Source organism: Acomys minous (assembly GCF_964271855.1).
Source record: "Acomys minous genome assembly, chromosome: 14".
Lineage (NCBI taxonomy): Eukaryota > Metazoa > Chordata > Mammalia > Rodentia > Muridae > Acomys > Acomys minous.
Window position 1 is genome coordinate 100,523,368 of NC_140496.1, and position 26,580 is coordinate 100,549,947.

General features: G+C 42.5%; 3 protein-coding genes across 14 annotated transcripts in view; 1 reads left to right on the top strand and 2 right to left on the bottom strand.

Annotated features, from left to right (window-relative positions):
* Positions 1 to 1,759, bottom strand: part of SPATA1 (spermatogenesis associated 1) — a 40,400-nt gene extending 38,641 nt beyond the window's left edge. For all 12 annotated transcript variants that reach the window (XM_084756271.1, XM_084756270.1, XM_084756265.1 and 9 more), the window contains exon 1: positions 1,620 to 1,759. The gene's annotated coding sequence lies outside the window, so the exon portion shown is untranslated. The remainder of the gene's footprint in view (positions 1 to 1,619) is intronic.
* A 48-nt stretch (positions 1,760 to 1,807) lies between these two features.
* Positions 1,808 to 8,610, top strand: GNG5 (G protein subunit gamma 5). The gene is made up of 3 exons (XM_084756287.1): positions 1,808 to 1,981; positions 5,284 to 5,423; positions 8,398 to 8,610. Exons 1-2 carry the CDS (start codon positions 1,901 to 1,903, stop codon positions 5,407 to 5,409), a joined length of 207 nt encoding a protein of 68 aa, XP_084612413.1. The 5' UTR covers positions 1,808 to 1,900; the 3' UTR covers positions 5,410 to 5,423; positions 8,398 to 8,610.
* Positions 8,611 to 9,670: 1,060 nt separating this feature from the next.
* On the bottom strand, positions 9,671 to 23,786 carry RPF1 (ribosome production factor 1 homolog). The gene is made up of 9 exons (XM_084756282.1): positions 23,519 to 23,786; positions 21,736 to 21,792; positions 19,961 to 20,041; positions 16,264 to 16,359; positions 15,380 to 15,533; positions 11,473 to 11,555; positions 10,663 to 10,844; positions 10,396 to 10,522; positions 9,671 to 9,889 (listed from the first exon to the last, which is right to left on the bottom strand). The coding sequence occupies exons 1-9, from the start codon at positions 23,744 to 23,746 to the stop codon at positions 9,848 to 9,850; spliced, it is 1,050 nt and encodes a 349-aa protein (XP_084612408.1). The 5' UTR covers positions 23,747 to 23,786; the 3' UTR covers positions 9,671 to 9,847.
* Positions 23,787 to 26,580: the final 2,794 nt, after the last annotated feature.

Sequence of the window (26,580 nt, forward strand, 5' to 3'; positions counted from 1 at the left end):
GAGTGCTGGGATTAAAGGCATGGGCCACCATGCCCAGCTAGTACCTGCTTGGGTTTTTGTTTTGTTTTGTTTGTTTTTGGTTTTGTTTGTTTGTTTGTTTGTTTTCCAGACAGGGTTTCTCTGTTTAGCCTTGGCTGTCCTGGACTGGCTGTGTAGACCAGGCTGGCTTTGAACTCACAGCAATGCGCCTGCCTCTGCCTCCTGAGTGCTGTGATTAAAGGTGTGCGCCACCACCACACTGAGCTAGTACCGGCTTTCTTAAACCCTTTTGCAAACATTCTTTTAATAAAATTTCCTTATAAGATCCATTATGAAAACTTTTATAGCAGCATGTGTGCAAAGAAATGCATCGTATCACTGTATGTGTGTAACAGGATGAACATTGGGAAACCTTAGATGCGCTTTTTTATAAGTCTCTCATTCTGTTCACACTTCAATTTCCTTAACTATTATTAAGCAGAATAATGTAACCTCAAAACTCCAGAGTGCTCACAATATTTGTGTTGCCTTTCAAGTTCGTTCTTTCTCCCCCCCCCCCCCCATTCCCACCTCCGTGACGCAAGTCTTAAAGCACAGCACTTGGAAGGCAGCAGCAGACACCTCAGTCTGTGACTAGCCTGCTCTACAGTCTCAGGCCAGTCAGAGCTATAAAGTGAGACCCTGTCTCAAACTAATAATCTCTCTTTTTAAACTTATGTATGAATGTGGGTCTGTGCGTGCACGAACACAGATGTCCCCAGAATCTGGAAGGGGGCAACAGTACACGTGGCACTTGGGAGTTAGTTGCCTGGCATGGGGGCTAGGAACTGACCCCAGGTCCCCAGCCCTCTACCGGTCCTCTCCACCCTCGCCTTTTGTACTCTTTACACATTTCATTTCCTTTCACTCTCGGGAGCTCCTTTCTAACTTCCGCACTTTACTGGCTTGCCAAAGCATACCAGGGCAAGCACTAGAACCAAACCAGTTTCCTACACACTCACTGTAAGGACTGGGTGAAATACCAAACTTCCCGTGCATATTTCTGTGAGCTGATATTAACTGGTTAGTAATGCAATTTGTGGGCCCAAAGCAAATTATGCCATTCTTCTTACATACAGCACTTACGACAAAACTCTTGTTTATAGATGTTCGGTCTCAAACCCGGGACATTGGAGATTGAACTAATTTACATCTTAAATATTTAACTTTTAAGTCTTTTCCCTTGAAAACTCCTCTGGAGTTCAGTTACAAGTACGTAGTACGCAATTACAGGGGCATCAAAAGAGCAATCGTTCCCTAAACGTAAAAGCTTTATTTTTAAAAGCTCAGGGACTAACTAATTCCTGAAAGAAACCGGTAGCAGGAGGCTGTGCGGGGCGCCAGGGTCGGTAAAGGCGCCCTGTGTCCTCCGTCCCCGGGACTGCGCGCTACGCCCCGCACCGCCCGCGGGTCGGCGAGGGACCGGGCTGGGCAGACAGCACTCGGGACCCGGACGTGTCAGCCTGCGCGGCCATCTCCCTCCCCGCCGCCGTGAGGGGAACCGGGGTCTGCCGCCCCTCTCCCAGCTTTTAGGAACCCCGTGCCACCCGCGACGGCCTCCTCGAGGCTCTCCCGTGTCTGCGCCCCAGCGTCCCCCTCACCTCGCCCTAACCAGCCCCTCCAGACGCGGAAGGCGCCGGCCGGGCGTCGGGCCGCACCGCCCCCGTCGCCGCCGCGCCCACCGGCCGCTCCGCCCCTTCTCCTCGACTCGCGCCCGCGGGTGGGGGGTGGGGTTGAGGGGAGGGGGCGGCGCATGCGCGGCGCGCACAGCACCGGAAACTTAGACGAAGTTCGGAGCCCCGCCCCCGCCCCCGCCCCCGCCGTCCCGCGACCAGCCGCTCCTCACTCGGACTGTAGAGTCGGCACGGCTGTCCCGAGCGCCATGTCGGGTTCTTCAAGCGTCGCCGCCATGAAGAAGGTGGTTCAGCAGCTCCGGCTGGAGGCCGGGCTCAACCGCGTGAAGGTGAGCGGGCGTGGGCGGGCGGACACGCGGCGCCTCGGGCCCGGGCGGCGGCGGGTTGTGGGCCGCGGGCGGAGTGAGCCCGCCCTTCCGCCGCCTCTTCCCCTGCCCCCCGCGGGTCTCCGCTCGGGACCCAGTCTCCCCACCGACTTTCGATTCACACTTTTCACAGAAGATCTTGCCCAGACTTACTCTCTGTACTCGTCCTGAGCACAAACAAGTCTGCTCGGGTAACTTCCAACCACCGCGTAATAAGCAAGTTTGTTTGGGAATGTCCCGGAGGCTAAGGACGCCACCCCTGCTCAGGACAGCCTCGAACAAAGAGGTGTTTCGACACACCAGGCACCGCCTGCTCGGATCTGACCTTGCTCGGGTGTCTGTTTACTGGTTCACTTGCCCGAGAAAACTGACTAAGCGCTGGGTGCGTAGGTGTTACCTTGCGATCAGATTAAGATTGCTTTGACTCTTGGGGATAGACAACCAGGTATTCAAACGCTATTCTGAGGGCCATTTGCTTATTTTTTAAATCCTAAGCAGGTTGGCTTTCCTGATGCAGTAGGTCCTGCTACATGTGAAACACTCTCGTGATTATAAAAAGAAACAAGAGTATGTCACCCGGATATAAGTTTTCAGTTGCCAAGGTGATTTGATTTTATATTCAGCAGGCTCATCTTTATTTCTAATATGCTTTGTGGAGATGACGTCTATTTAGCTTCAAGTAGAAGTGTCAGGGACCGCTTAACTTCCTTGTACAGGTAACCTTAGGAGGGTAGGAGACGCCTAGCAATCTTGGCTTGGACTCTAATAAAATTCTCACCTCATCCAAATGACTTAGTCTTGGCCAGATAGGGCTCTGAATTTGAGGCGACCTATTGATCATCATCATTCACATATATATTAACTACCGTAAAGTCGGCCAGGAAGGGAAAAAATGGGTTGGAGAAGGAAATACTTTTTTTAAGGCAGGTAAATGCGTAATTACAGTAGTGGTACTTAGCCCTTGTGGCCCAAGAAAAGCGCTCTCAGACTAGACAGACCTGCCATTTCTTTGAAAGCCCTCTTGCTCTGTGGGTTGTGGGTGGCTACATCCTAGCTTGATCTTCGTTTGTGTATCTTAATTCTTCTGAATGCTTCTGATTGGGATAGTTTAAATCACCACAAATAAACAGATCTTTGGAGTTTTCCATGGCAAGGTAATCCCACTTGGGAATTTTAAACAAGTTCTTTCTAGCTTCCAAAATAAAGCTGGGTACATTTCACATCATCCATGCCATCCCTATATTACGTACCTTTTTGTGTATGTGACATTTTAAAGCTAGCATAAACTTGGTTGGTAACTAAAAGTGCTTTACCAAACTGATTTCAAAGACGAATAGTTTTGTAGTATTAGCCTCCGGGGTAGTGGAGTAACTGTTACTGTGCCTTAGGTACTAGCATTTTGAGTCTCAAGATTCTTGTTTAGAAGTATGGTTTTTTTTCCCCCCTGTGACAGGGTTTCTCTGGGTAGCCCTGTAGACCGGGCTGCCCTCTAACTCAGAGAGATCTGCCTGCCTCTGCCTGTTGGGATCAAAGGAGCGCTCCACCACCATGCTCTCTGTCATCATTGTCACATAGCATTAGGTATTCCCCCCCCCCTTTTTTTTTTAAATGTTCTCAGTACCTAGAAATGCAGTCCATACATAATGGTACTTGAAAAAAAAATGTGGGAAAGCAACTAACAGGCACTTTATACTTACTGCTGATTGTGAACAAAACCAAATGCCATAGCATTGTAGAAACTTGATACTGCCCTCCATATGGTAGCCACTTTTAAGGGGCAAAGCAGAGTGTGGCTATCTGTACAAGTATTTAAAAACTGCAGGAACCTCTTATAGTCAGAGACTAATAACATCAGACTTACACTGAATTGTTTTCTAAACCAAACAGATAGATTCAAGGTGAGTTTAAACTTATCCCAGGGTAACTGATCCTTTGGTCACAATACAGCTGTTATCGGAGGGGCTTTTACTGTAGAACAGCTGTGTTATTAACTCTTAGGGCTACACCACCAGGATAATAGACATTTGTTGTCACCTTAGCGATAACTGAAATTGAGAATAAAGTAAATAAAGGAGCTCGATGGGCTCGGGGCCTTTTTAGTCACTCGTGGTCTACGTGGTCAGTCTGTTTGTTGTGTTGGTATTTGTGTTCAGTCATCTAGTTTGAGGGTTTTGCCAAGTAGCCAGGCTGGCTTCAAACTCTGTGGTTATAAAACCTTACACTGAAGACCTTCTGCCCTTTTCATGTGACTTGAAAAGCTAATAGTGTACTTTTGTTTAACGGCTTTAAGATGGAACAAAACAGCAGATGTATTGTGTAAGTGGGCATACATGCCGTGGTGCACATGGGAGGTAGTAAGAGAACAGCCTTGAGGAGCTGGTTCTCTTCCACCTTTATGTGGGTTCTGGACATCAAACTCAGGCCCAGTCTAACAACCCTTCTGAGTCATCTGTCTTTAGGACCTAAACTGTATTTGCCTCACATGTAATTTGGCAGTGTTGATAAAGGTATACAACGCAACCCAAATAAGATTTCAGTATTGCTTATTAGATACTGTATTTCCTAGCGAGAATATATATAACGGTAGGTACTTGAATGAACGAATGCATATCACTCTTAAGTGTAAGACGTATATGGATGGGTATACATTTGAAGAATGTTCTATTTGAATAGTATTTGGTTGACTGAGTTGTATGCTAGTTACCTCAAGTTCATTCACTGGCATTTCCTCAGTTTGCTTTCAAGACAGTTTCCCTATAATATTAAATCTTTTTGTTGAACTACTAATTCTTCATATTACTTTTAATAAAAAAAAATCAAGATATTGGGGCTGAGGATGTGACTCAGTTGTTAGAGTGTTTGCCTATAACACTGAACTTGCAGAGTTGGATCCCAACACTGCAAAAACCTGGCTTGATGGGACAGGCCTTTAATGCCAGCAATCAGATGCTGGGGGCAGGATGCTCACATATTCAAAGCCGTTTGCTACATAACAGGTGAGGCCAGCAGAGGCTACAAGACAAAACATTGTTCCCCCAAACCTAGCTATTAGGGCTTGTTGACAGCCTATCATATAAAAACATACTACGCTTCTGGGTAAATGGGCTTGTACTTCGTATTCAATCATTTGATGCTTAAGAGTAGAAAACGTCTTATAAACCAGTTCCATTTACTGTCTCAAGTATGAGCCAGTATGGAACAGTTGGCTGTAAATTATTTTGAAGTGTGTTATTCCAGGTGTTAACTAACAGACATTGTTGTTACAGGTTTCCCAGGCAGCTGCAGACTTGAAACAGTTCTGTCTGCAGAATGCTCAACATGACCCTCTGCTGACTGGGGTGTCTTCAAGTACAAATCCCTTCAGACCCCAGAAAGTGTGCTCCTTCTTGTAGTCATGTTTCTCGAGGTAAGTAACTGGCCTTTTTAGCTGTGGCACTGACAAGCTCCGCCCCTGTAATCATGTTTTTGAAGGCTAGTGAAAACCTGGTTAGTAGTAAGAAGACTAATGGTGTCTGTTTCATCATAGAGTGCTGAGTAGATGCAGTAACTCTGAAAGAGGCTTGGGGGGGCCACAAAACTCCACCGTTACCACAGCCGTGCCTTTGTACAGTACTGGCCTTCAAAGCTTGTGTATTTGGAGATCTTTATAAATGAACAGGACTTAGAGGAATGACTCTAGGTACTCTGGATTTGGATAAGCTCGGCTGTCGCTGGTGAAGGAGCCAAGGTGTGAGTAGCATAGCAGAGAACTGGGGAGAGTAAAGTTGGGGTACCTGAATAAGCAGTATAGCACAGGCATTTGGAATAAGGAATATGTCTTGCCTCTTTTTTTTTTCATTTGTTGAGCAAAGATAAAACATGAGAAGAGATTTACATTTGTGTTGGCAGCGAACTGGGTTTGAGGCTCAAGACAATAAATCACTTGCTGTTTACTGTATGTCAGAGTTTAGAATCATGTCCTAGATTAAATATCATGTAAAAAAATCTGTTGATCCAAAGATGTGGCCAAAACTGTTTCGGCTAATTTAAAATGTAATTAAAGGATACTTTCATTTGTAATCATTGGTACATTAGTAGTATTGAATTAGGAAGCAAACTTCAACAGTGTTTTAAAAAAAACAGAAACAAAAAACTGTGTGTGGTATACACCCTTATACTAACATTCTGACTTGAAAAGACCAGGAAGCTGCTTCCTAAAATACCTTGTTACACAGGCTTTGTAGATTTGGGAGTGTTCAGGAAGTGTAAGTACTGTTCCAGTAAATAAAATGGTTGGTTAAGATGACTAAGTTTTTTGAAACACCAAGGAGAAGGGAAATAGAGCTGCTTAGGTAGTAACAGCTTCTCCATAAAGAAATGCTGGTCACAGTCTAGCTACTATCTTTGTATTTAACAGTGTTAATATTTTCTGGCATTTGGCAATATTCACTGGCAATGACTTACTAAAGATTGTGTTTTAGACTCAGTTCCTATATATTTATAGACTAATTTACTTTTTTGATGATGTTTTTGGGTTTCTTTGTTTTCTGGTTTTTTGTTTTTTGAGACAGGGTTTCTCTGTGTGGCCTTGGCTGTCCTAGACTCGTTTTGTAGACCAGGTTGGCCTCAAACTCCCAGCAATCTTCTTGCCTCTGCCTTCCGAGTGCTGGGATTAAAGGCGTGCGCCACTACACCCTGCTGCCTTTTTGTTTTTTTAAGAGTCCATACTTAAATGTTTAAATTTTAAGTGACTGAGATAGCAATAAAAGAAAATGTTGGATATTACGATTTGAAGCAATTTAGGGTAAGGAAAGGGTATTTAGACGTAAAAGAGCTGCTGCTTAAAATGGTGAAGGATTTACAAATCACTTCCTGGTACATATCCTAACCCAGTAGATACAAGGTGAGGCTCTAGGACCTAGGTTTCTTTTGTTAGCTGTGATGATCTAGTGTATATTAAAGACACAGATTAAAAAAAAAATCACTGGAGTCAGCTTTTAAAAAACAAGTTATTGTACGAGGAAATGACCATTGTTTGTATTTCCTCCAAGAGGATCTCTACCTTAGTAAGTCTTCTGTGTACACAGGGCTTTTAACAACTGAGCTTCACTTAATATCAGTTTCCAAGTTTGTGGCTATATGTACTTTAAAGCTAAGCTGACTTCCCCAAAGCCACGTGACTTCCCTGGTCACTGAGGCAGTGCATGCATATCGGTCTGCCTTTATCTTTTCTATAAGTTGCACCAAAACATCTGCTTGAGTTCTTTAATTTGTACCGTTTCTTCAAATAAAGAATTTTGGTACCCAGGAAAAAAAAAAAAGTAAAACTACCCAGCAATGGCTTGGAAATGTTAGTAATAGTTGATTATTACTGCCCACGAAGGCAGGTTTTTTGACTTTTTTTTTTTTTAATCTCAACTCTTATTAAAAAGACCATACTCTGTTATTAAGTGAAGTTAAATGGTTTTTGCTTACCCCCCTCCCCACGATGTTGTTTAAACTACCTCAGTGTTTATTGTGAAGTACTCAACATTTTCAAATAAGTAGAAAGGTGAATTAGTTATCTACCAGTTCAAGTTCAGTTAAATTTAAAACAAGTTACACCTTTACTGATTTCCATAAAAATAATTTACTGAAGTTGTTTGCCTGTGTTTTTTTCTCTGTATTTTATAAAGTTCAAGATAATGCTCCAATTTTGAGGTGTGTGTTCCTCCTTCCTGATTGTTTAAGCTGCTAACTAGTACCCTGTTGTGTATCCGCTCTAATCGGCTGCATTGAGTGGTTTCGCTTGTATGCGGCTGACAGCGGTATGCTCACTGTCCTTGGCATGTTTTCTGTACGTAGGTGAATGCAAGTGATTGCATCTTCTAAACCATTTTTCAAAGGATCTTCAGACTGTTGTTATTAAGTTAAAGTATATTTTAGTAGTAATCGTGGTGAGTTAATCTGTTAACTTTATAAAACAAGATAGATAACTCTGCCAGTTGTGAAAATTAAGGGAAAGTTGAGCTTTAGTGCCTTTTATACTGTAGATTGTATCTTTTACTTTTTAAAACCCAATCATGTGTCTTCAAAAGTAAACAGATAAGCAGGTTTGGGCTCAACTTAATTTAAAAAACTGACATTCAAGTGAGCTGCCTAGGAGAGAGAGGGGTTAACATGTGACTGAAGTACATCATAGCCCTGGATTTGTCAAGCCTTGTGACAGTCTCACACTGGGGGGTTGGGAGTGGACTGGTCATTACTGAATATGCTCAGATAGCCTAAAAAGTTCATGATTTGAAGTATAATAAATGTGTTATTAAAGAGCATAAGCCATTAAAAAATTGTCCTTTAGTATTGGTGATAAAAATGTTTTTTAAAAAGTTAACTCATACTGTAACTTTTTCCCCTCCTGTCAGGTTTCTCAAACCACTTTTCATGAAGCAGTGAACATTCAAGAGAACTAAGTTTGAAGTCTGTACAAAGCGTCTCTGTAACACGTGCCATGACATACAATCTTCTACTTGTCAGTCCTTAACATCTACCTCTCTGAATTTTCATGGATTTCTGTTTCACAAGGTTTAACTATTTTATATACACTGGCTGTAGCATATAATAAAACAGCATACAAATTTTTGGCTCTATTATTTGGGGGCGGGGGGCAGGGCTGGAGAGATGGCTCAGAGGTTAAGAACACTATCTGCTCTTCCAGAGGTCCTGACTTTAATTCCCAGCAACCACATGGTGGCTCACAACCATCTATAATGAGATCTGGTGCCCTCTTCTGGTGTGCAGGCATACATGCAGGTACAACACTGCATACATAGTAAATAAATAAATATTTAAAAAGATAATCTTTTTAACACCAACTCTTAAAATTCAGTGCCTTATATTGCCAAAGCTTCAAGGAACATGCAGGACACTTGAAAATCTTTAAAGATTGGAAGACTAGTTGGGTGCAGTGGCACTCACCTTTAATCCCAGCACTCACGAGGCAGGCGGATCACTGTGAGTCCAGGCCAGCCAGGAATACACGGATAAACCCTGTCTTGAAAAAACAACAAAACCCCAAAACAACAAAGATTGGAAGACTTCCAGTTTCTATCCTGTTACTTATAAGAATTGCTCTAAAATAGCCCAATACTGGCAAGGAGATGGAGTAGCGGGTAAGACCACCTATGCAGAGGCTGGGCATGGCTGTGCACACCTATAACCCCAGCACCTGGGAGGACCACTTTGCTGGCCACCAGCATGGGTTAAAATGGTGAGCTCCATGAAAGACCCGGATTACTAAATAAGGCAGAAAGGGACACAGGGCACTTGACATTGTACCCTGGGCTCACACTGGCAACAAAAGATTGCAGACAAAACCTATGTAGTGTAGTCAGCTGTGCCTAGAAGGTAGTTGCTTTACTCTGGAAGTGAGTTCCCTAAGAAGAGTCGAGAACTTGAGACAGTGCCTGCATGAAGTATGGCAGTGGAGGGCAATTAGGTAGAAAGGAGCAAGTGAACAGGAATGAACAGTTAATGTCAGTGACTGTAACCTTGATGCAAATCCTGGCAACCTGGCCTCCAAGACTGCTGTATTAAATCATGCTTACACATAGTATTTTTTCTAACCTACAAGTTCTTTGAAAGTTAGTTTAAATCCTCATTCCAGTGAAATCACAACAAATCCGAAACGACAGCAACCAAAATTACACTGATTTATATTTACTATACGGGGTAGAAATTCACAGCACTTTGCCATTTGTTGAAATACAAGATTTACAAAACAAAAAAATCCCATTTTGAAAAGGGTGTTTTGTTAAATTACCAAGTTTTCAAATCAGGCTTGTCCAGTAAAATTCAGTACTACTCCCTAGTACTTTATAAATGGAATTTTCTTCGACTTGTATCCATTTCCCGTGGCTGAAAATTAAAGGAAAGAAAAGACAATGAAGACAGTAAAGACTGGCTTTCCTGGATGCTCATGAGTGACGGTGCTGATGGGACAGCCAGTCTCACGTCTAATGTAAATGTGCTGGGGGTCTGCCCACGCCTGCATGTGGAGTTCAAGTACAAATAGGAAGGATGGACTGCTGCTGACTAGGGAGAAGGGTGTCTCCAGACGGTCTTAAGATGCTTTCCTAATGTTGTCAGACAGTGCTGTTGTCAAACACTGCGGCAGCAGCACAGGCAGGCCTCTGGAAGCTATTCAGTACAGTGGGTCTGGGCCTAGAGTTTTCCATTCACAGGCTGATATTACTGGTCCTGATTAAAGACCACTGTTCTTTGGGCTACTTGAGCAAATCCAGGTTAGTTGGCAGGCCAAGATACCATACCACATTGGTACTTTCTAGCTCATGGGAGAAGAAATCACATCTTACCGTGTAAGTAAAGACAGTAAAAATGGGCTTTGTAAAATAATCACATACCTTATGGACCCATTCATACTCTCCGTATTTAGAATCAAAGGTTCCCTTCTGAAGAGATCGTAATTTTAAGGTAAAACGTGGTCCAAGTTCCTGAATTCCCACTTTCTTTTCACTCTTGAATATGTATCTTCAGAGACAAAAGTTAAACAACACTTGGGTTCATTCAATTTTCGATGGCAAAGCTTAAAGAACTTGTTATACAGAATACAGGCTAGTGGTGGATATACTACATGACTGACGAAGTCCAGGTTAACGCCTGCCCCTCACCTGTGAAACCTGAAGAAGATGTAATCCCGCTGATTGTGGAACGTGGCAACTTGCCTTCCAATGAACTGAGGATTATGAGGAAAGAGAGAAGCAAACATACGGCCAATAGAATGACCTAGCCGTGTTGTAAAGTTATTCAGAATTATCTCGGGTACGTGTTCTGTGGGGTCTTTACCTCGTCTCTGAAATAATTAAAAAATACAATACCAAGTAAAAATAATTAGAAAAATCATACAATATATTTTGGGTTCAGAAGTTAGATATCTATTTATCATCTACCGTCTATCCATCCATCTCTATTTGTCTGTCTGACTGTCCGTCCGTCCGTCCGTCCGTCCGTCCATCCATCCATCCATCCATCCATCCATCCATCCATCCACCCACCCACCCACCCACCCATCTATCTGCCTGAACAGGGTTCCACATAGCTCAGACTGGCTTGTAACTTCTTCGTTCAGGCTTCCCTAAAACTCAGTGCGCCTGCTTCAGCCCCCATGTTCTGGGACTACCATCAGAGACACACCAATCCTGGCTTTAAAAAAAAAAAGCTTTTTAAAATGACAAATATGTAACAGGTGGCTTATCAAAACCACAAAGATATATTTAATTTTTAATATGCATTGAACATACCCCAAAGTAAATACATTTCATGGTAATGAGGACTACTGCTATTGTAAGAATTCTTTATGGTCTCACAAAATATCTCAGTAGACAACCTGTCATCAGAAGACTGATTAACTAAAATCAAATAGATCTTTAAGAATCTGATAACCTGAGATCAATGTTGATTAAGTAATGTATAAGACTCACCTTAATTTCTTTACGAAGACGAACACTACTCATTTTAAAGTGAGCAGTTGGACCATTTGGCAAGTGACTCAAAATAAGTCCATCTGTTCATAAAGTTAAGAAACACTGCACTGGAACTTAAGTCCTAATTAGATTGAATAAACAAGTTGCTTTCTGTATATTCGAGGGCATCTAAAATTTATAAATTAGTGGATGGATGGATGTATTTGTTCTTCGGGGTTATGCAAGACTTTTCTTTCCAAACCAAAGTCAAACCATAGCTAATCTTTCAAGGAAATACGTACTAATCTAGAATAGTCTTGCTTTTTTGTTTTTACAATTAAATAGCATCACTCTTAATAGGACATCCTGGGCTTTCAAAGTGAAAGAACAAAACAAAACCTACTCAAGAAGGAAAAAGGATGGGATTTAATGCAACTAGAACGTAAGTTCGCCTCCACCTGTATGCTCTGTAAGACATCACCCAACAGAACCGCAAGTTCCTGTTAAGCTACTGTTGTTTAAGAGAGAAGCTCTCAGGATTAATGAGGAATTAAGATCAAGAATCCACTAGCATATAATCATAATCCACAATGACCAGGATTATGCTAGATGCTATAAACTACAAATTAAATACATAAGACCTATCAGCAAGGGCAGCGGCCAAAAGCCTCGGTCCTCGCTGCAATAAAGTGACATTCACAGTTTTGTGGTACAACGTACTATAATGTCTTTACTTTTCCATGAGTGAGTTATGGCTGGTGCCCAGTTACATCATAAGCAGGCAGAACTGAAGACAGCGGCTGACAAGGGCTTTCAGTTAGGGGGAGGAGGGTGATGACACTGATGACCCAGAGCAGTCCAGCTACCTAGAGACTGAATCAAGAGGATCAAGGCCTGTGCCTGGGCAATTCAACCCAATCTCAAAATTAAAAGGTACTTAAAGAGATGCAGCCTGGATTTTGAGTCTTTGGCTGTTGTCTTTACTGACGAAAGCAGTGGCTCACAACCATCCTAATGCTGTGACCCTTTAATATAGTTCCTCCTGTTGAGGTGACTCCCCACCATAAAGTTACTTTCATTGTTACTTTACAACTGTAATTGTACTGTTATGAACCGTAATGTAAATACCTGTTTCCCGATGGTCTTAGGCAACCCCTGTGAAAGGTGCATTCAACCCCCAAGGGACTGAAGGCAGCAGGAGGAGCTACAATACATCCAATTAAAAAACCATCACCCTTAAGTATGTGGCCTTAGTTCTTTTCTACTGCCTTCAAGACAACCTTGCAATGCAGTGGTCTCCATAGGCTCACACATTTGAATGTTTAGTTTAGTTTGCAGTTGGTGGACTGTTTAGGAAGGATTTGGAGGTGCGGCCTTTGAGGTTTCAAAAGGCCTCACCAGATAGCCCCCACCCCATCTCTCTCTCCTAACTGCCCTCTCTCCCTGCTGTCTCCAATTTGTGGATAAGATGTAAGCTGTCAGCTGACACTCTAGTGCCATGGCTGTCTGCCAGCTGCCATGTTTCCTGCAATGACAGTCATGGCTTTCTTTTAAGTTGGTCATGGTGTCCTGGTATACTAATAGAAAATTAAGACTATGCCCTAATCAAAACCATTTCACACCTAAGTGCATACAATATGAGATTTACAAAACAATACAGCCATCATTAGTTCTCAACTTGTCACTCATCCACCTGGTGTTACTGTTCTCATTTAACATTTCCACCAATACAACAATGTCTCCTGGCTTTTTTGGTTGACATTTTCCACCTGAACCATTAAAGTAAGGTTACAGTTGGCAGTCTCTACTTCCGAGTACACTTTCTGAAACAGATGGGAATCAAGCCTGGATTTGGCCCTTGGCTCTCTAAGTAATTAGCTATATAGGATTTAAGCTGGGTGCCCCATATTTCTAATGACAAATGGAAAACTACATACCACAGTTTCAATAGCAGTAGCTAATTTCCTACCATTCGGGCATTGTTGACTCATGTTCAGAATAAAGACATTAGTCTGACAGAGTAATGGAGGTGCAAACTATTGTTTCTTATACCCAGTTTTCCCAAATGCTTCCAGACCTGAAGGCCCTCAGACAGTCGTATGTACTACATATAATAAAGCTATTTTTGCCCCAGTTATCTCAAACACTTGCAGTATTTTACTTCTCCATTGAGGACTGCTTCCAATCCCACCTTTCCATGCAGTCAGAATTAACTTATCATAGTGCTCACCACTTAAATAGCAGTTTTGAGTCATGCAAATGCCACCCCCCAACTTCTGCTAACCGCAGTACTGGAAGTGGTTTTGTTGTTCTGTGTGTTTTTCAACAGGTAGTAGTGTCTACTAAACAAGCTAACAGCACACACTGCGTTCTTCTCGTTACAGGCTCAACTTCATCAAGTACAGCCAAGTAATTCTCCTCCTTACTGCAGGGACATTCGCAAAACCAGGAAAATTAAGTCGACCAATAGATCTAAAATGGTTTACTCCAATCTCTGTAAAAGCTTGAATTCTATCTAGAAAATTCCTACTAAATCATAGCTTGTGTCAAAAGCAAAGTACAGATTCTGAATTCACAGGTTCCTAAATAAATTGTTTACTTTTTTGGGTGGGTGGGTGGGGTTTCACATAAGTTGTATTGTTAAACTAACAAAAATCATTGCAAACAGTCAGTGTGCCTGTTTCAGTAAGAAAGAGGCTAAAAGCTGCTCCTACAGTGTCATCCTTTGGTAAAACAGAACGATGAATGCTTAGGATAAAAAGACTTGTCTTGACAATGCAAGCTTTCCAAAAGCTAGAAGTGATGTCTCTGTGTGCTTATAGGAAATATTAAAGCAAAGAGAAAACACTGTTAAATTGGGGAATGATTGTTTCTTACAGCAGTATTGGCAGCTTTATGATGATGACAACTTAAAATCATCAAAACAGACTTTGCCATTTGGGAAAGCAGTTATAAAGGCAGCAATCACTTTAAAAATAGTTCTTTTCTGGAATAATGAGGCATACAAAAAATTATAATAATCTAGTTAAACCATATTATAACCTAGTCAACAAATGCCACATTAAAAAGCTAGTTTTTATTTATTTTGGTTTCTGAAAAACTAATACAGTTAAATTGTATTAAAAACAATGAAAGCTGTAAAAATAGATTAAAAAATACAGTGTATTAAAACAAGTGTTCACTGATAGAAAAAGAATGTCTTGTCCTCTAGCAGAACAGAACGTCGTCCTATCGCAGTTTTTTAAAATTGTTTACTAATCCGACCCACCCAGTTGGCCATCTCCTAGATACTGAAACTAGGCGCCATTCAAGAAATAACAGCAACTACAGGAAGATATCCACATGTATTTCATATCCTCTCAACAGAAAAGCCTGGGGGCAATGACATTGGCCTCAGATGTGGGATTCAGAAAAAGTTTCACTGTTACCAGCACCCAAACTCCACCAATCACATAATCAGGCGTGACTCCTACCTCAGAACAATGCAGTGATGCGCTTCCTGATAGCCTGAGGCGAGGTATGTGGTGTCAGCTGGCCAGCGCTCTCACACTCCTCCTGAACACATGACTCTTCCTCTGCCTCATTCATCGACCCTCCCCCTCCAGGCCTGGCTCAGGCTTCCCTATGAGTTCCGCCCCCAATGTGTCCCTGCAACACTGTTCTGTTAGCTGACGGGTCACTATGGCAAGTTGACTGGTAGTTATAGCCGCATCCTTTACTAAGCATTACAGCAATGCTTTACCTGTAACACTTGTCTGATAAAATTTTTCAGGTGAAAAAATCTTAGAGCATCTTGGACAGAGATAATGTTATTGAAAAACATACATTCTCAAAGTGATAGGAAGCCTTTGCCTATTTTTTCAAATATGTTTAAAAACAGTTAAGGAAAGAGGAAATTTTCTTTAAAAACAAGCCCAAAGGATACTTGGTGTTTTACGATCCTCATTAATAACAATCAGGTCTGTGAAATCTCTTGCAATGCACTGTGGGATAATTTTTTTCAGAGCCAGTCCTCGTCTGTAATAAACATGTGAATCTGGTATGACTGTTGAAAGCTGTTCACAGAGTCGTACTGTTCTCTGTAAGAAGATAAGAAAAATTACCAAAAATAAGAATAAGGATATATTTGTAAGGACAGGAATAATGACTAGTCTAAGATAATGTTACCAAAAGTGAGCAAGCCTGGAGAAGAATAAAAGCAAAGCGATGTCTCATGTGTCAAAGGCCAGTCATCCTGAAGCATAGCTTCCCAACAACACCTGGAGACATCTGTGGCTTGGGACAGCTTGGGAGGTTGCTGCTGGCTGATAGTTAACAGAGGCTGAGGATGTCGCTAAACATCCCTTAATGAGCAGGACAGCACTTCATAACAAGGAGTTAGCCAGCAATGGTGTTAAAAATGTCATGGTATCAAAACTATCGTGAAGAATTGTGCTCAGTGACCCTACATCATCTTCAGTTATTTCTGCTTGCCTTAATCACTGTCACTATCAAAGGCAATGAACAATTTTGCTGTTTTAAATATAAGAATTCATAGCGAGCCAGGTGGTGGTGGTGCACGCCTTTAGTCCCAGCACTCCGGAGGCAGAGGCACATGGATCTCTGCGAGTTTGAGGTCAGCCTGGAGTACAGAGCGAGTCCAGGACAGTCAAAGCTACACAGAGAAACCCTGTCTTGAAAAACCAAAAAAACCAAACCAAAACAAAAAACCAAAAAACCCCCCAAAACAAAAAAAAACAACCAACCAACCAACCAAACAAAAACTCAAAAAACAAAAGAATTCAGGATGACACCAATCAGTGCGTTTACCCCGTGAGGTCGATCTGATGTTGTGATGAGAATCTTAGGAGATGTCTGTCTGTTGAAGTAAGACGCAAACTCATCTGTAGCTTCATCATAAGCCACCTGAGAAGAGGAGAGATCATTTCCCATCAAACAGTTCACTGAGCCTGAACTTTAAAGCACTGCCTGACTGCCAGTTAGCTGACAGGCGCAGGAGGAGCTCACATGAGGAGGCCAATTCCCCTTCTGCACAAAACAAGTATACACTGGGTAGGTATCAAGAATAATTTCAGGGCACAAACTAAGATGCGCGTGTTCTTGCAGAATGCCTACCATGGGCAAGAGTACCAGTCCTGACTAACGCTACTCTCGGTCTCATCATGCTGGCAGGAGCAGCAGGCGCAGCTTCTAGGATGGGAACAGCAGTCTGGAGCAGAAGAGGACAAGAATCCAAATTGGTGAGATGAACGTGAAAACACAGAGGTTTGCCAAACCAGGGTTGCAAACCTTGTTTAGGGTAGGAATGGAGTGGTCGATGCAAAGGGGGGTGCTCTGAAGTACAAGCTGTAGGCATATGTGAGATACGTCCCCACTAACCCACGGGGCTGCGGGAGACCTGGGAACCCACGGACTGTGCAGGCAGGGAGATGAGGACGGGTGGAGCTCTGAAGCCGTTGCCCAACACACGCACAGCTCAGAGGGAGAAACGTCCGAGGGACTCCAGGTACTCAACAGCCCTGACACAGGCTATTGTAAAAACAGCGCCAATCAGTAGCAAGGCCGGTTAAAGACAACACAACAGGAACTGAGCAGACATCGAGCCATCCAGAAGAGAATGCCCTCACACTGTGAAGTCCAGGTAAGCTACAAAAACAAAACTAAACTACAGCTCAGCACAGTGGCACATGCCTGTATCCCAGGGAGGCTGAAGCAGGGGGATAGCCATGAGCTTGAAGCTATAGGAGATCCTGTCAAATAATAAACAAACAGATGCAAAACAAATTAATTAAATAACTTACAGTCTCTAGCTACAACACTGTATTGTCTAAAATGTCTTAAGTTTCAGTCAAAACTTGATAGACAGAAAACGAAGTACGGTATATAATCGAGGGGAAACAGCAGATAACTGAGTGGGCTGCCATGTGAACTGAAAGGCAACAGATGCCAACATGATCCAGTGTGGAGAGCGGAGAAAGCCGTCCTAGAAACACAGCAAAGAAGGGACACTGCGGCTTAGTGTCTGACATTTTGACAGTGTGTGAAGGGAGTCTCTTAAGGACAAAAGGGGAAGGTAGAAAAAGGATTTGAAGAAATCATGGCTAACAAGACAAACTTGATGAAAGCCCTAACACCAACCTCAGAAGCTCAGCAAGTCCCCAGCGGGACAGGAAAGACAAGCCTAATTACATAGTAGAGTCAGGCCGCTACGATCACAAGCCAGCTTAAAGAGACGAGACAGAGGAGTAGAATAATAACGATTAATGTGCTGCAGAATATGCCCTGAATATGTACTGCAAGGAAAAACCTCACACTCTCCACAGTTATCAACCCTGAGGTAAGCAGCAGCTGTTAGATCTGCAATGAACAAGAGGAAAACCCTGCAAACTGAAAGGCATGACACGAGAAGGTAAGACGGGCCCAGAGGACCTAAGAGACAGGTGCTAACACAGTAAGGCTGTATATACAGGAAACACTGAACTCTATGGATAGACTCTCCAGTTTCTTTGTACAGCATCAGATGAAGTCAAGTAGTTACTGTGACACTAGGTCATACAAAGACAACAAGCAGACTACAACCAACGCACACAGGAGGTTGTACCGCGTTTCCATGGTTAGCGGGGTTATGTTCCTTCACAGCAAACACGATGACTAAAGATGCATGTGGCATTATGCTTGTTTCCTTCCAGTGCTGAGCTCTAAGCTCCAAGCTTATAATTCTAGAGGCAAGTACTACAAGACTACCATGGTCTGAAAATCAAGAGGAATTAAAACAGCATACTAAAAAATTAACATTCGAAAAAGCTACAGAAGAACAGAGAGAAATGCAGAGAGGTGGAAAAAAGGCAGATGATGTAAAAAATCTAGCTTGTCAGGCTGGTCAAAAAAGCAAGATCTAACCATAGGCTCTTGACAAGTGATACATATTACATTCAAGTCCGTAAATAAGCTCAAAGCAAAGCACAGAAAGGCACACTGTGGAGAGTCCCTGAGAGCGTTTAAGGGATCCCTGTGTATAACACTGACAAGAGGTACTGCTCAGTACAAAGGGATATTTTCTATAGGGTCAAGAAATGAAATTAATGCTTACAGACAAGTAACTACACAGAACACTGTAGCTGTAAATGCATACAGCTAACAAAGGAACTAAAACTGGGAAGTGAAGATGCAAAGTAATGGAAGAAGCAGACAGCTGAGAGGTATACGTGTTCTTACACACACTTCAGTAGAAACGATGGAAGACAAACTGCCCTGAAAAGAGCACAGGGCCTGATAAAATAGCCAAGTCTGATAAAACCCGACGATAAGAAGATGTTAGAATAAACAATGGGTTTCCTTAGAATAGACTCCGGGTCCAGCTCTTCCCACTGCGTAATGGGTTTTATTTGCCTAATGAAGTTTTGATTTTTTAAAAAAGAACACCTATTAGAGTCATAAGGAGACACTACTATAGTTTCACCCTGAGTTCAAATATCTAATAATTCTAAGCCAGTATTAACAATCCAAAACAACGGCTACTAGAACACACTAACCAGACCAGCTTACCCAAGAACCAAGATGCTTAGGTTTTTATTTTGTTTTTTAAAATTAATTTATTTTATTTGCATTGATGTTTTGCCTACATGTATGTCTCTGAGAGCGTGTCAGTTGTGAGCTGCCGTGTGGGTGCCGGGAACTGAACTCAAGACCTGTGGAAGAACATCCGGTGCTCTTAACTGTTGAGCCATCTCTCCAGCCCCAAGATACTTATAGTTTTAACATTAGAAAAGCCATAGATGCATAAAGGTAACAGGTGGAACAAACACAGAGTATCTCAATACTTTCAGAAAAAGAATTCTTTACTCAGCAAGATGAAACAGAGTAAGTGGGATGTCTTTAGACCACAAGGAAGACCTACCCGGACGACGTAAGCATCGGAGACCATGTCAGCAGCACTCTTCAGGTCAGGAAGAAGGCAAGGACACCCCACTGCCTTTTTTAGCTACTTAACATTACACTGCAAGTTCCAGGCAGCCCAAAAGTTAAAACACAAAGCAAGAGATAAGTCTGTCACTGGAGAAATAATCATTTACAAATTTAAAATGGGGCCATTATTCAGATAAATTATCAGAAGCCAGTTTAGGTAAGCTATGGCTGGAGAACCACTACCCCAAAAATCAACGGTATCTTTACAAAAGAAAGCAAGCTTCAGAGGTGCATGTGCCTGAAGGAAAAGCCACAGGACAGGAGTAGCTCTAACAAGTCTTACGTGTAAAGCAGTATGGAAAAGATTTGAGATTTACTAAACTATATCTCCAGTATTTAAGAAAGATCTAAGTGAAGTAATATATGCAGGGCCCAGACTGGCGTTATTTGGTGACATTTCAAATGTTCTGGGAGGGGGGAACCAACGAGAGGGAACAGGGACAAGGCGGTGGGGAGAAGGGTGTATCGGCTCTTACAACCACCATGATGTTCAACAGCAGCACACCAAGGGTGCTCACTCAGGTCTGATTTCTGACATTACCTCTTCATCATTGGGGTCTACTGTGGTTTCATCGTAGACGCGCTGATTGTCGATGGTCTTGGGTACCGGCTTCGGCGGAGCCTAAGTAAGGCGGAAAGCACCAGTGTTAGAAACACTTCATATTTACCACTTCACATTACTGATGGGAAGCAAAAAGTTCAAATAACCTCAAAATTATCTATCCTTCTTTCAAACCACAGCTACTGTTACATAAATCCTAGAGACAAAATGGAGCAATACACTATCTCCTCAAAATCTAAAGAAACCCCCCCCTTCTCTCTTTTTCTTCTCTTCCTCTCTTGCTGACTTTATTTCTCTCTCTCTCTCTCTCTCTCTCTCTCTGGGGTGCTCCCTGCCCCCCCATACTCCTAAAATAAACCTCTCCGTATCATTAAAAAAATAAAAAAAATAAACTAAAGAAACATATACATGGTAAATACAGAATGAAACAACTTAAAAGTAAGTATAAATAGCAGAAATCATAAAAATTATCCATCTCTAAAATAATAGCTAACAGTAAAAAGGAAATTAACAGAAGAAAAATCACTATGGTGCAAACCCAACTGTCTGTTTCTATACTTCCTGAAATCTATTCAGAAATGTAACAAAAGTCTACCCAGTGACCTAGTAATTCTGTTCGGGGAAATTTATGGTCTGTGGGGGTGGTCATCATAATGGAAGCAAACATCAATATAGTAAATGTCCCACAGCAGGGCATTGCTAGCACACTGCAAATCACATGACTAGGTACTGCAGAATTATCATGCAGCTTAGCTCAAGAAATGGGACCCACAAGGCATACAGCAGAACTACGAAAACACATGGATGCTATGCAGTGACGTGAAGGAAATATGAGCGCACACCCTATAAGGATGCTGGGTGTGTGCTGAAGGTGTGCAATTTTGGGAGCTGGCTCTCTCCTTTCACCTCATGGGTTCCAGGGACTAAATTCAGTTTGCCAAGTGCCTTTACCTTACTGAGCTGCCTTGCTGGTAATCTTTCAAGATAATTCTAGGAAATCACCTCTCAGTCCAAAAGCTGACTTCTGCTGTTGTTAGGCTGGGTGTTCAAAGCAGGTGAAAGCCTATTAAGTGATGCCCCCAACCCGGGGCCAGTGATAAAGTTAATGGTTGACTAGCAAATAGATTTGCTGCAATGACATGATTATAGGAGTCCCAGAGAGACTAATATTATATGATATATTATAATGCTGAAGGTCAAAATAATCTGATTATTTTACAGGACTTAGACTGATATTATTTAGACAATGCAGGAAAAAGTATTGTTTCCTTTGTGTATAGTCAATATTTTTGCCTTCTCAGGAATCCTTATTCTCACTTGATACTTGTATCAGATAAAAGTGGAAGAACCATGTGCTTTAATTTTTTTACAAAAGAAAAGATTTAGTTGTGCAGCAATGTAGGAATATTTAGCTCTTTTAACTTTAAGTCACAAGAGCTAAACCCTCAAGCCTAAGGGAGGAACCAGCCATCTCAAAGGCAAGGAGAGCGTTCCCTGCCTCCTGAGCACCAACAACACTATGTGTTTACTGTTTGTGCACACCGTACTAAGTAAGGTATAGTACAGGAGAAATGTATACAACTGCATGTGAGAAACAGAGACTAGGCAGTATGCTTCCACCATATTTGCTAAATTGGGTAAACAGTAGAAAGGAATTTTTTACATTATTTTTATACATTTGAAACATTTTTACAAGAAACCAACATAGTATCAGGAAACCATGAGACAAATCACATGGCTAAAACCTTACTTACCTTATCACCAAGAGCCTCTCTTTCTTTTTTAAGTTTCTTCTTAGCCGCCAACTTTTCCTAACGAGATTTAAAAAACAACAACATTGAGAAACTAGCAGTTATTTCACAAACTGATACTGAAACTACACGTCAGTTTTTATACCACACTGAGAAGTCATCATAATGTTTTGTTTTGTGACAGGGTTTCTCTGTGTAGCCTTGGCTGTCCTGGGCTTGCTTTGTAGACCAAGCTGGCCTCGAACTCACAGCAATCCGCCTGCCTCTGCCTGAGTGCTGGGATTTAAGGCGTGTGCCACCACGCCTGGCTTCATCGAAAGCACACAACCTTTTAAAGGTCTGCTTAGGTAGCCAGGCTTGCTTCTGACTATCTTCCAGCCTTAGCTCCTTAATGTTTAGAATAGAGGTGTATACTACCATCCCAACCAGACACAGATTTTTCTTTTGGGGGGGTTGGGTGGTGGGGGTAAGGGGGACACTTGGATTACCCCTTACTAACTTCTTCTATGCAAAAATATTTAGAGGTAGGTATATTGTGACTTTTGTTTGTTTTTGTTTTTTGAGACAGGATTTGTCTGTGTAGCCTTGGCTGTCCTGGACTCACTTTATAGATCAGGCTGGCCTTAAACTCACAGCGATCGGCCTGCCTGAGTGCTGGGACTAATGGTGTGCTCTGCCACGCCTGGCTTAGATTTTTCTTTAATAGCTAAATTAGTGAACCACGAACAGCAGGCTGATAAGATAGATGTATTTAACACAGAACTTGCTTCTGTCAAATCAACATAAGTCTGAACATTTGAACTTTCAGTAGCTTTAATTTTTACTATAATACCTCCAATTAATGAAACATATTAACCCCGCCCCCCAGGGATACATCCTAAGCAGCATGGTTACAATGATTAATTCTCCTAGAAAACACTAATAATAAACAGAAATTGGAGATGAGTTTTCAGGATGTTTCCAATAAGATAATCCACTAGTTATTCTTATATTTTATAACCAAAGCAAGCTTTTAGATCAACAGGAAGTCGCAAACATGGTTAGTTCTTATTTGGTATACACCGAATCCCCTGACTTCCAGACAAAATGTCTGACAAACTCCATCACTCCACAACTCTTCTAGGACACTCCTCCCTCATACCTGAAAACTAGAGTAGGTAACAAGTCCATCATATGAAATCCAGGAGGGGCCTAGCACTTACAAAAAAGATCCAGGCAAGCCCTCCAGTAATAGAAACGCAAATGAAAATTAAAAGAACATCATGTGTTAGTTTCTAGGTGTGCAGTAATAAGGATTTTTTCCCCCCAAATTGACATGTAGACACAAATGAGCCTTATGGTCTTGGGCAAGCCTTCAAGTGTGTCTAGTCTTTTTCTGTTTACTCCCACAGCAGTGCGAGCGCAAGGCGGCAGGGAGCAAGCAAACGCGGTTATTACAGACACTTTACAGTACTATCTTCAGCCCCCGTTTCTGAAAGAGTCAGAGAAGCCGAGTTTGGGATCTGGAGTTTACTCTTCGACATTGACCAACGCTGGGCAAGCCCAGCGCGGAGCCCTCCGCCTTCGGAGGCGAGACGGTGGTCGCTTTCTCTAGGACCGTCCGCTTCCCGACGGGGTGCGACCCAAGGAGTAGGCAAGGACCAGACCCCCGCGCCAAGCTCATCCCACTACAAGGCCGCCCCCCCCCCTCCCCTCGGCAGAGCGAGGGGCCGGGGACGCGCACACCGCGCGCGCGCGCCCCTCCACGCACGCCCCCAGCCACGCTCACTCCCAGGCCCGCCCGCACCTTTCGCTGCTGCTGTTTCCACCGCGTGAACATCAAGTGGCGTCGCTGTTTGTTCTTAATCTCCGAGATACTGAAGCCCGGAGGGAAGGCAGGCGCTTTCGGGGGCTGCACCCCGCTCTCCGCCGCCCCATCGCTCGCGACCGCAGCCTCTTGAGGTTCTTCAGCGGCGGCTTTCCTCTTCAAGCCTCGCTTGCCGCCACCGGTACTCTTCTCCCTGGCGTCCGCCATGTTGTTGGATCTGTACGGAAACGGAAGTGCTTCCTGCCTTTGACCCGGGTCACAAGCTTTTACTTCCGGGGGCACGAAGGTCTTGAGCAAGTGTGTTGCTTTATGATTTAGATCTTTAAGAAAGTGCCAAAATTCAGGCTTCGCTCCCAATAGTACGAACAGCAAAGAGTTCTGAGTGTTAATTCTTGTGTTTAGTTAAAATTTGCTGCAATGAAACATAAAATGGTTCACAAATAAGTTGTGTGGTGAGCTTTAAAAGTAGTTGTTGACATTAGAAAAAAATGAACAAGATAAGATGAAAAGAGAGAAAAGGAGCATCACAGCTTCAAATGGCTCTCAGACTCTGTTTCTGCCATTGATCTAAGACTTTAAGAAAGTAAAGGTGCTTATGGATTTACTAATCCGATGACAAAGAGCCTTTAATCCGAGAAGCTGATAATATGGAAGAGTTACCCAGGCAATGGAAAAGGCCAGCTCCAAGGCACCTCAGCAGCAGCAAACTACTCCATTACTCAAACACCACAGCTACCAAAAGTAAGACTAAGAATTAGGAGAGAAGAGGGGGCTTTAAGTGAACAAATTCTGTGAGGGTTTGTAAAAATTCTGTGTTTTATGTAAGATGCAGATCTCTTGATGTATTTGTATGGGGGTGGGGGATGATCTGACATTTTGTTTTATTTTTGAGGTGCTAAAGCCCAAACTCAGGGCCTTGTGGATGCTAAGTGATCTTCACAAAGTTTGATTTATATCCTCCTTGACTTACACCCTAAACTCAGCACTCGTAATAATTGTATAAGAAGAAACTGAGGGGAAATGGGTGGAATGAAAAATGATACTGAACTGAACTAAGGTAGTGTTGTTCACACAACAATACAGCTCTCATTTCAAAGAGAAAAAGAGTTTATTCTAGAGCCAAATATGATTGGCTGTGGCCTGGAAACATAGGCTTTGGTTTCTCCAAATACCATTTTCCCATGTGCAAACAAGTTCCTAAAGCTTTTTTGCTTTTTAAAAAAATATTAACAAAACAAAAGTCGTAAGTCAAGACACTTTCCATACATTGATGGAGACACTAAGTAGGCAGGTGCAGCACAGTGAGAAATCTCAACTGCAGATCTTTAGTTACCATGGAGCCAAACCCAATCCTATGGGGTTACTGGTTTAGCTATTGTTAAGTTGTAGCGGAACATAATTCATGTTTGTGGTAATACTGGTGTAAACCCAGTGATAAAATTACAACATTATACTTATGACAATAGTTATTCCTTAATGATGCTAATTGTGTTACTGGTAGATGTAATGGTGCTAGCATATGTATTTGCTATCCTACACTTTTAGCCTTTAGAGTATACTCCCATTTCTGTTTTTGTTTCTGTGAAATAGTGTACTGTGTCACACCTGTAACAGCTCCTATATGTCTCATGTTGTATCACATCTCATGACTAAATCAAAGGACCATGCCAAATGATTGTCATATGCCATCATCACCGTTTATGTAAGTACACGTACACACTGTGTTGTTTGCACAGTGATAAAATTGTCTAGTTAAAAACATTTCACAGAATATATCTCCTTTACTAAATAATCCATGATAGTTGGAAATCCATTGTTAAGAATGTATTTTCTGTAACATTTAACCCATGCATTGTGATCAGATCAGGCAAGAGACATAATTACTTTAAGTATAAGACAATAAAACATAATCTTTAGATCTATTCTCAGGAGTTTTGTCTGAGAATACTCTTAAAAGTTATTAACAACCTCCCAAAGTTTTTGTTTCTGTGGTTATAGCTGCCAAAATAAGCAAAAACGTAAATTGGGGCTTGTAAAAGTATCTTTTATTTGCCTCTGTCTGCTAACCTAGACCTAGTCCTAGAAGCTTCTAGCCTCTGTACTATCTAATCTAGGCCTAGTGTCAAAGTCCAGCTTTGAAGGGGCCAGGGAAGAAACTGAGGCATGTAGATGTAGAGTAGGGGTCAAATCACACAATGGCTGACTTCTCTTTCTCATGTTCTATACCTAAATTCAGACCCCTTTTAAATTCGGAGACTGCAAGCAGTAGCCAGTGAGGACAGGGAAGAGGGACAGGTGACAAGGGTTCCTTCCCTAGTGACTCAGGATTGGCTGCCACTGAGAGGAACACTTACTGACCACTTTTTTTCTGCAGTCAGGGATGTGAGAAAAGGCTTCTAGCTGAAAGCCAAAGTGGTAGCAGGGTTTTAATGAGGCCCTGTGATCTAGGGATCAGCTGGAGAGCAAAATGGCCTCTTTTGTATGTCTCAGTAGGCTAAAGTTTGTCTGTTTATCTGAGGTCCCTGATATGGGTCCCTGAGTCTGGTAACTTATTTGTGAATCTACAGGGGAATCAGAAATGTGTGGGGGGGGGGCAGAGAGAGAGAGAGACAGAGACAGAGAGAGAGAGACACAGAGAAAGAGACAGACAGACAGACAGACAGACAGGCAGACACACACACACACACACACACACACACACAGACAGAGACAGAGACAGAGAAAGGTATGTTCGGGGATAATCTGATGTATTTTGATGCTAATTACTGGTTGCTCTCTGACCAAACTTTTGCTTAATAAAAAGTCATCTCTCCTGGGCAAGGGAGGAGATAGGTGGGGCTAGGGGAGAGAGGGATCCTGGGAAAAGGGAAGAAGAAGGACTGCCAAGAGGAGAAAAAAGAGACCTGAAGGGAAGAGAGGAAGGCTGCCATGGGTTAGATGGAGGAGAAGCACATGGCCTGTGTGGATGGAGAATTCGGCCCAGGTAAAGAACGTGAACAAGTATTTGGGATTATGGATGGGAGGTAGCTTGATAAAAAGTT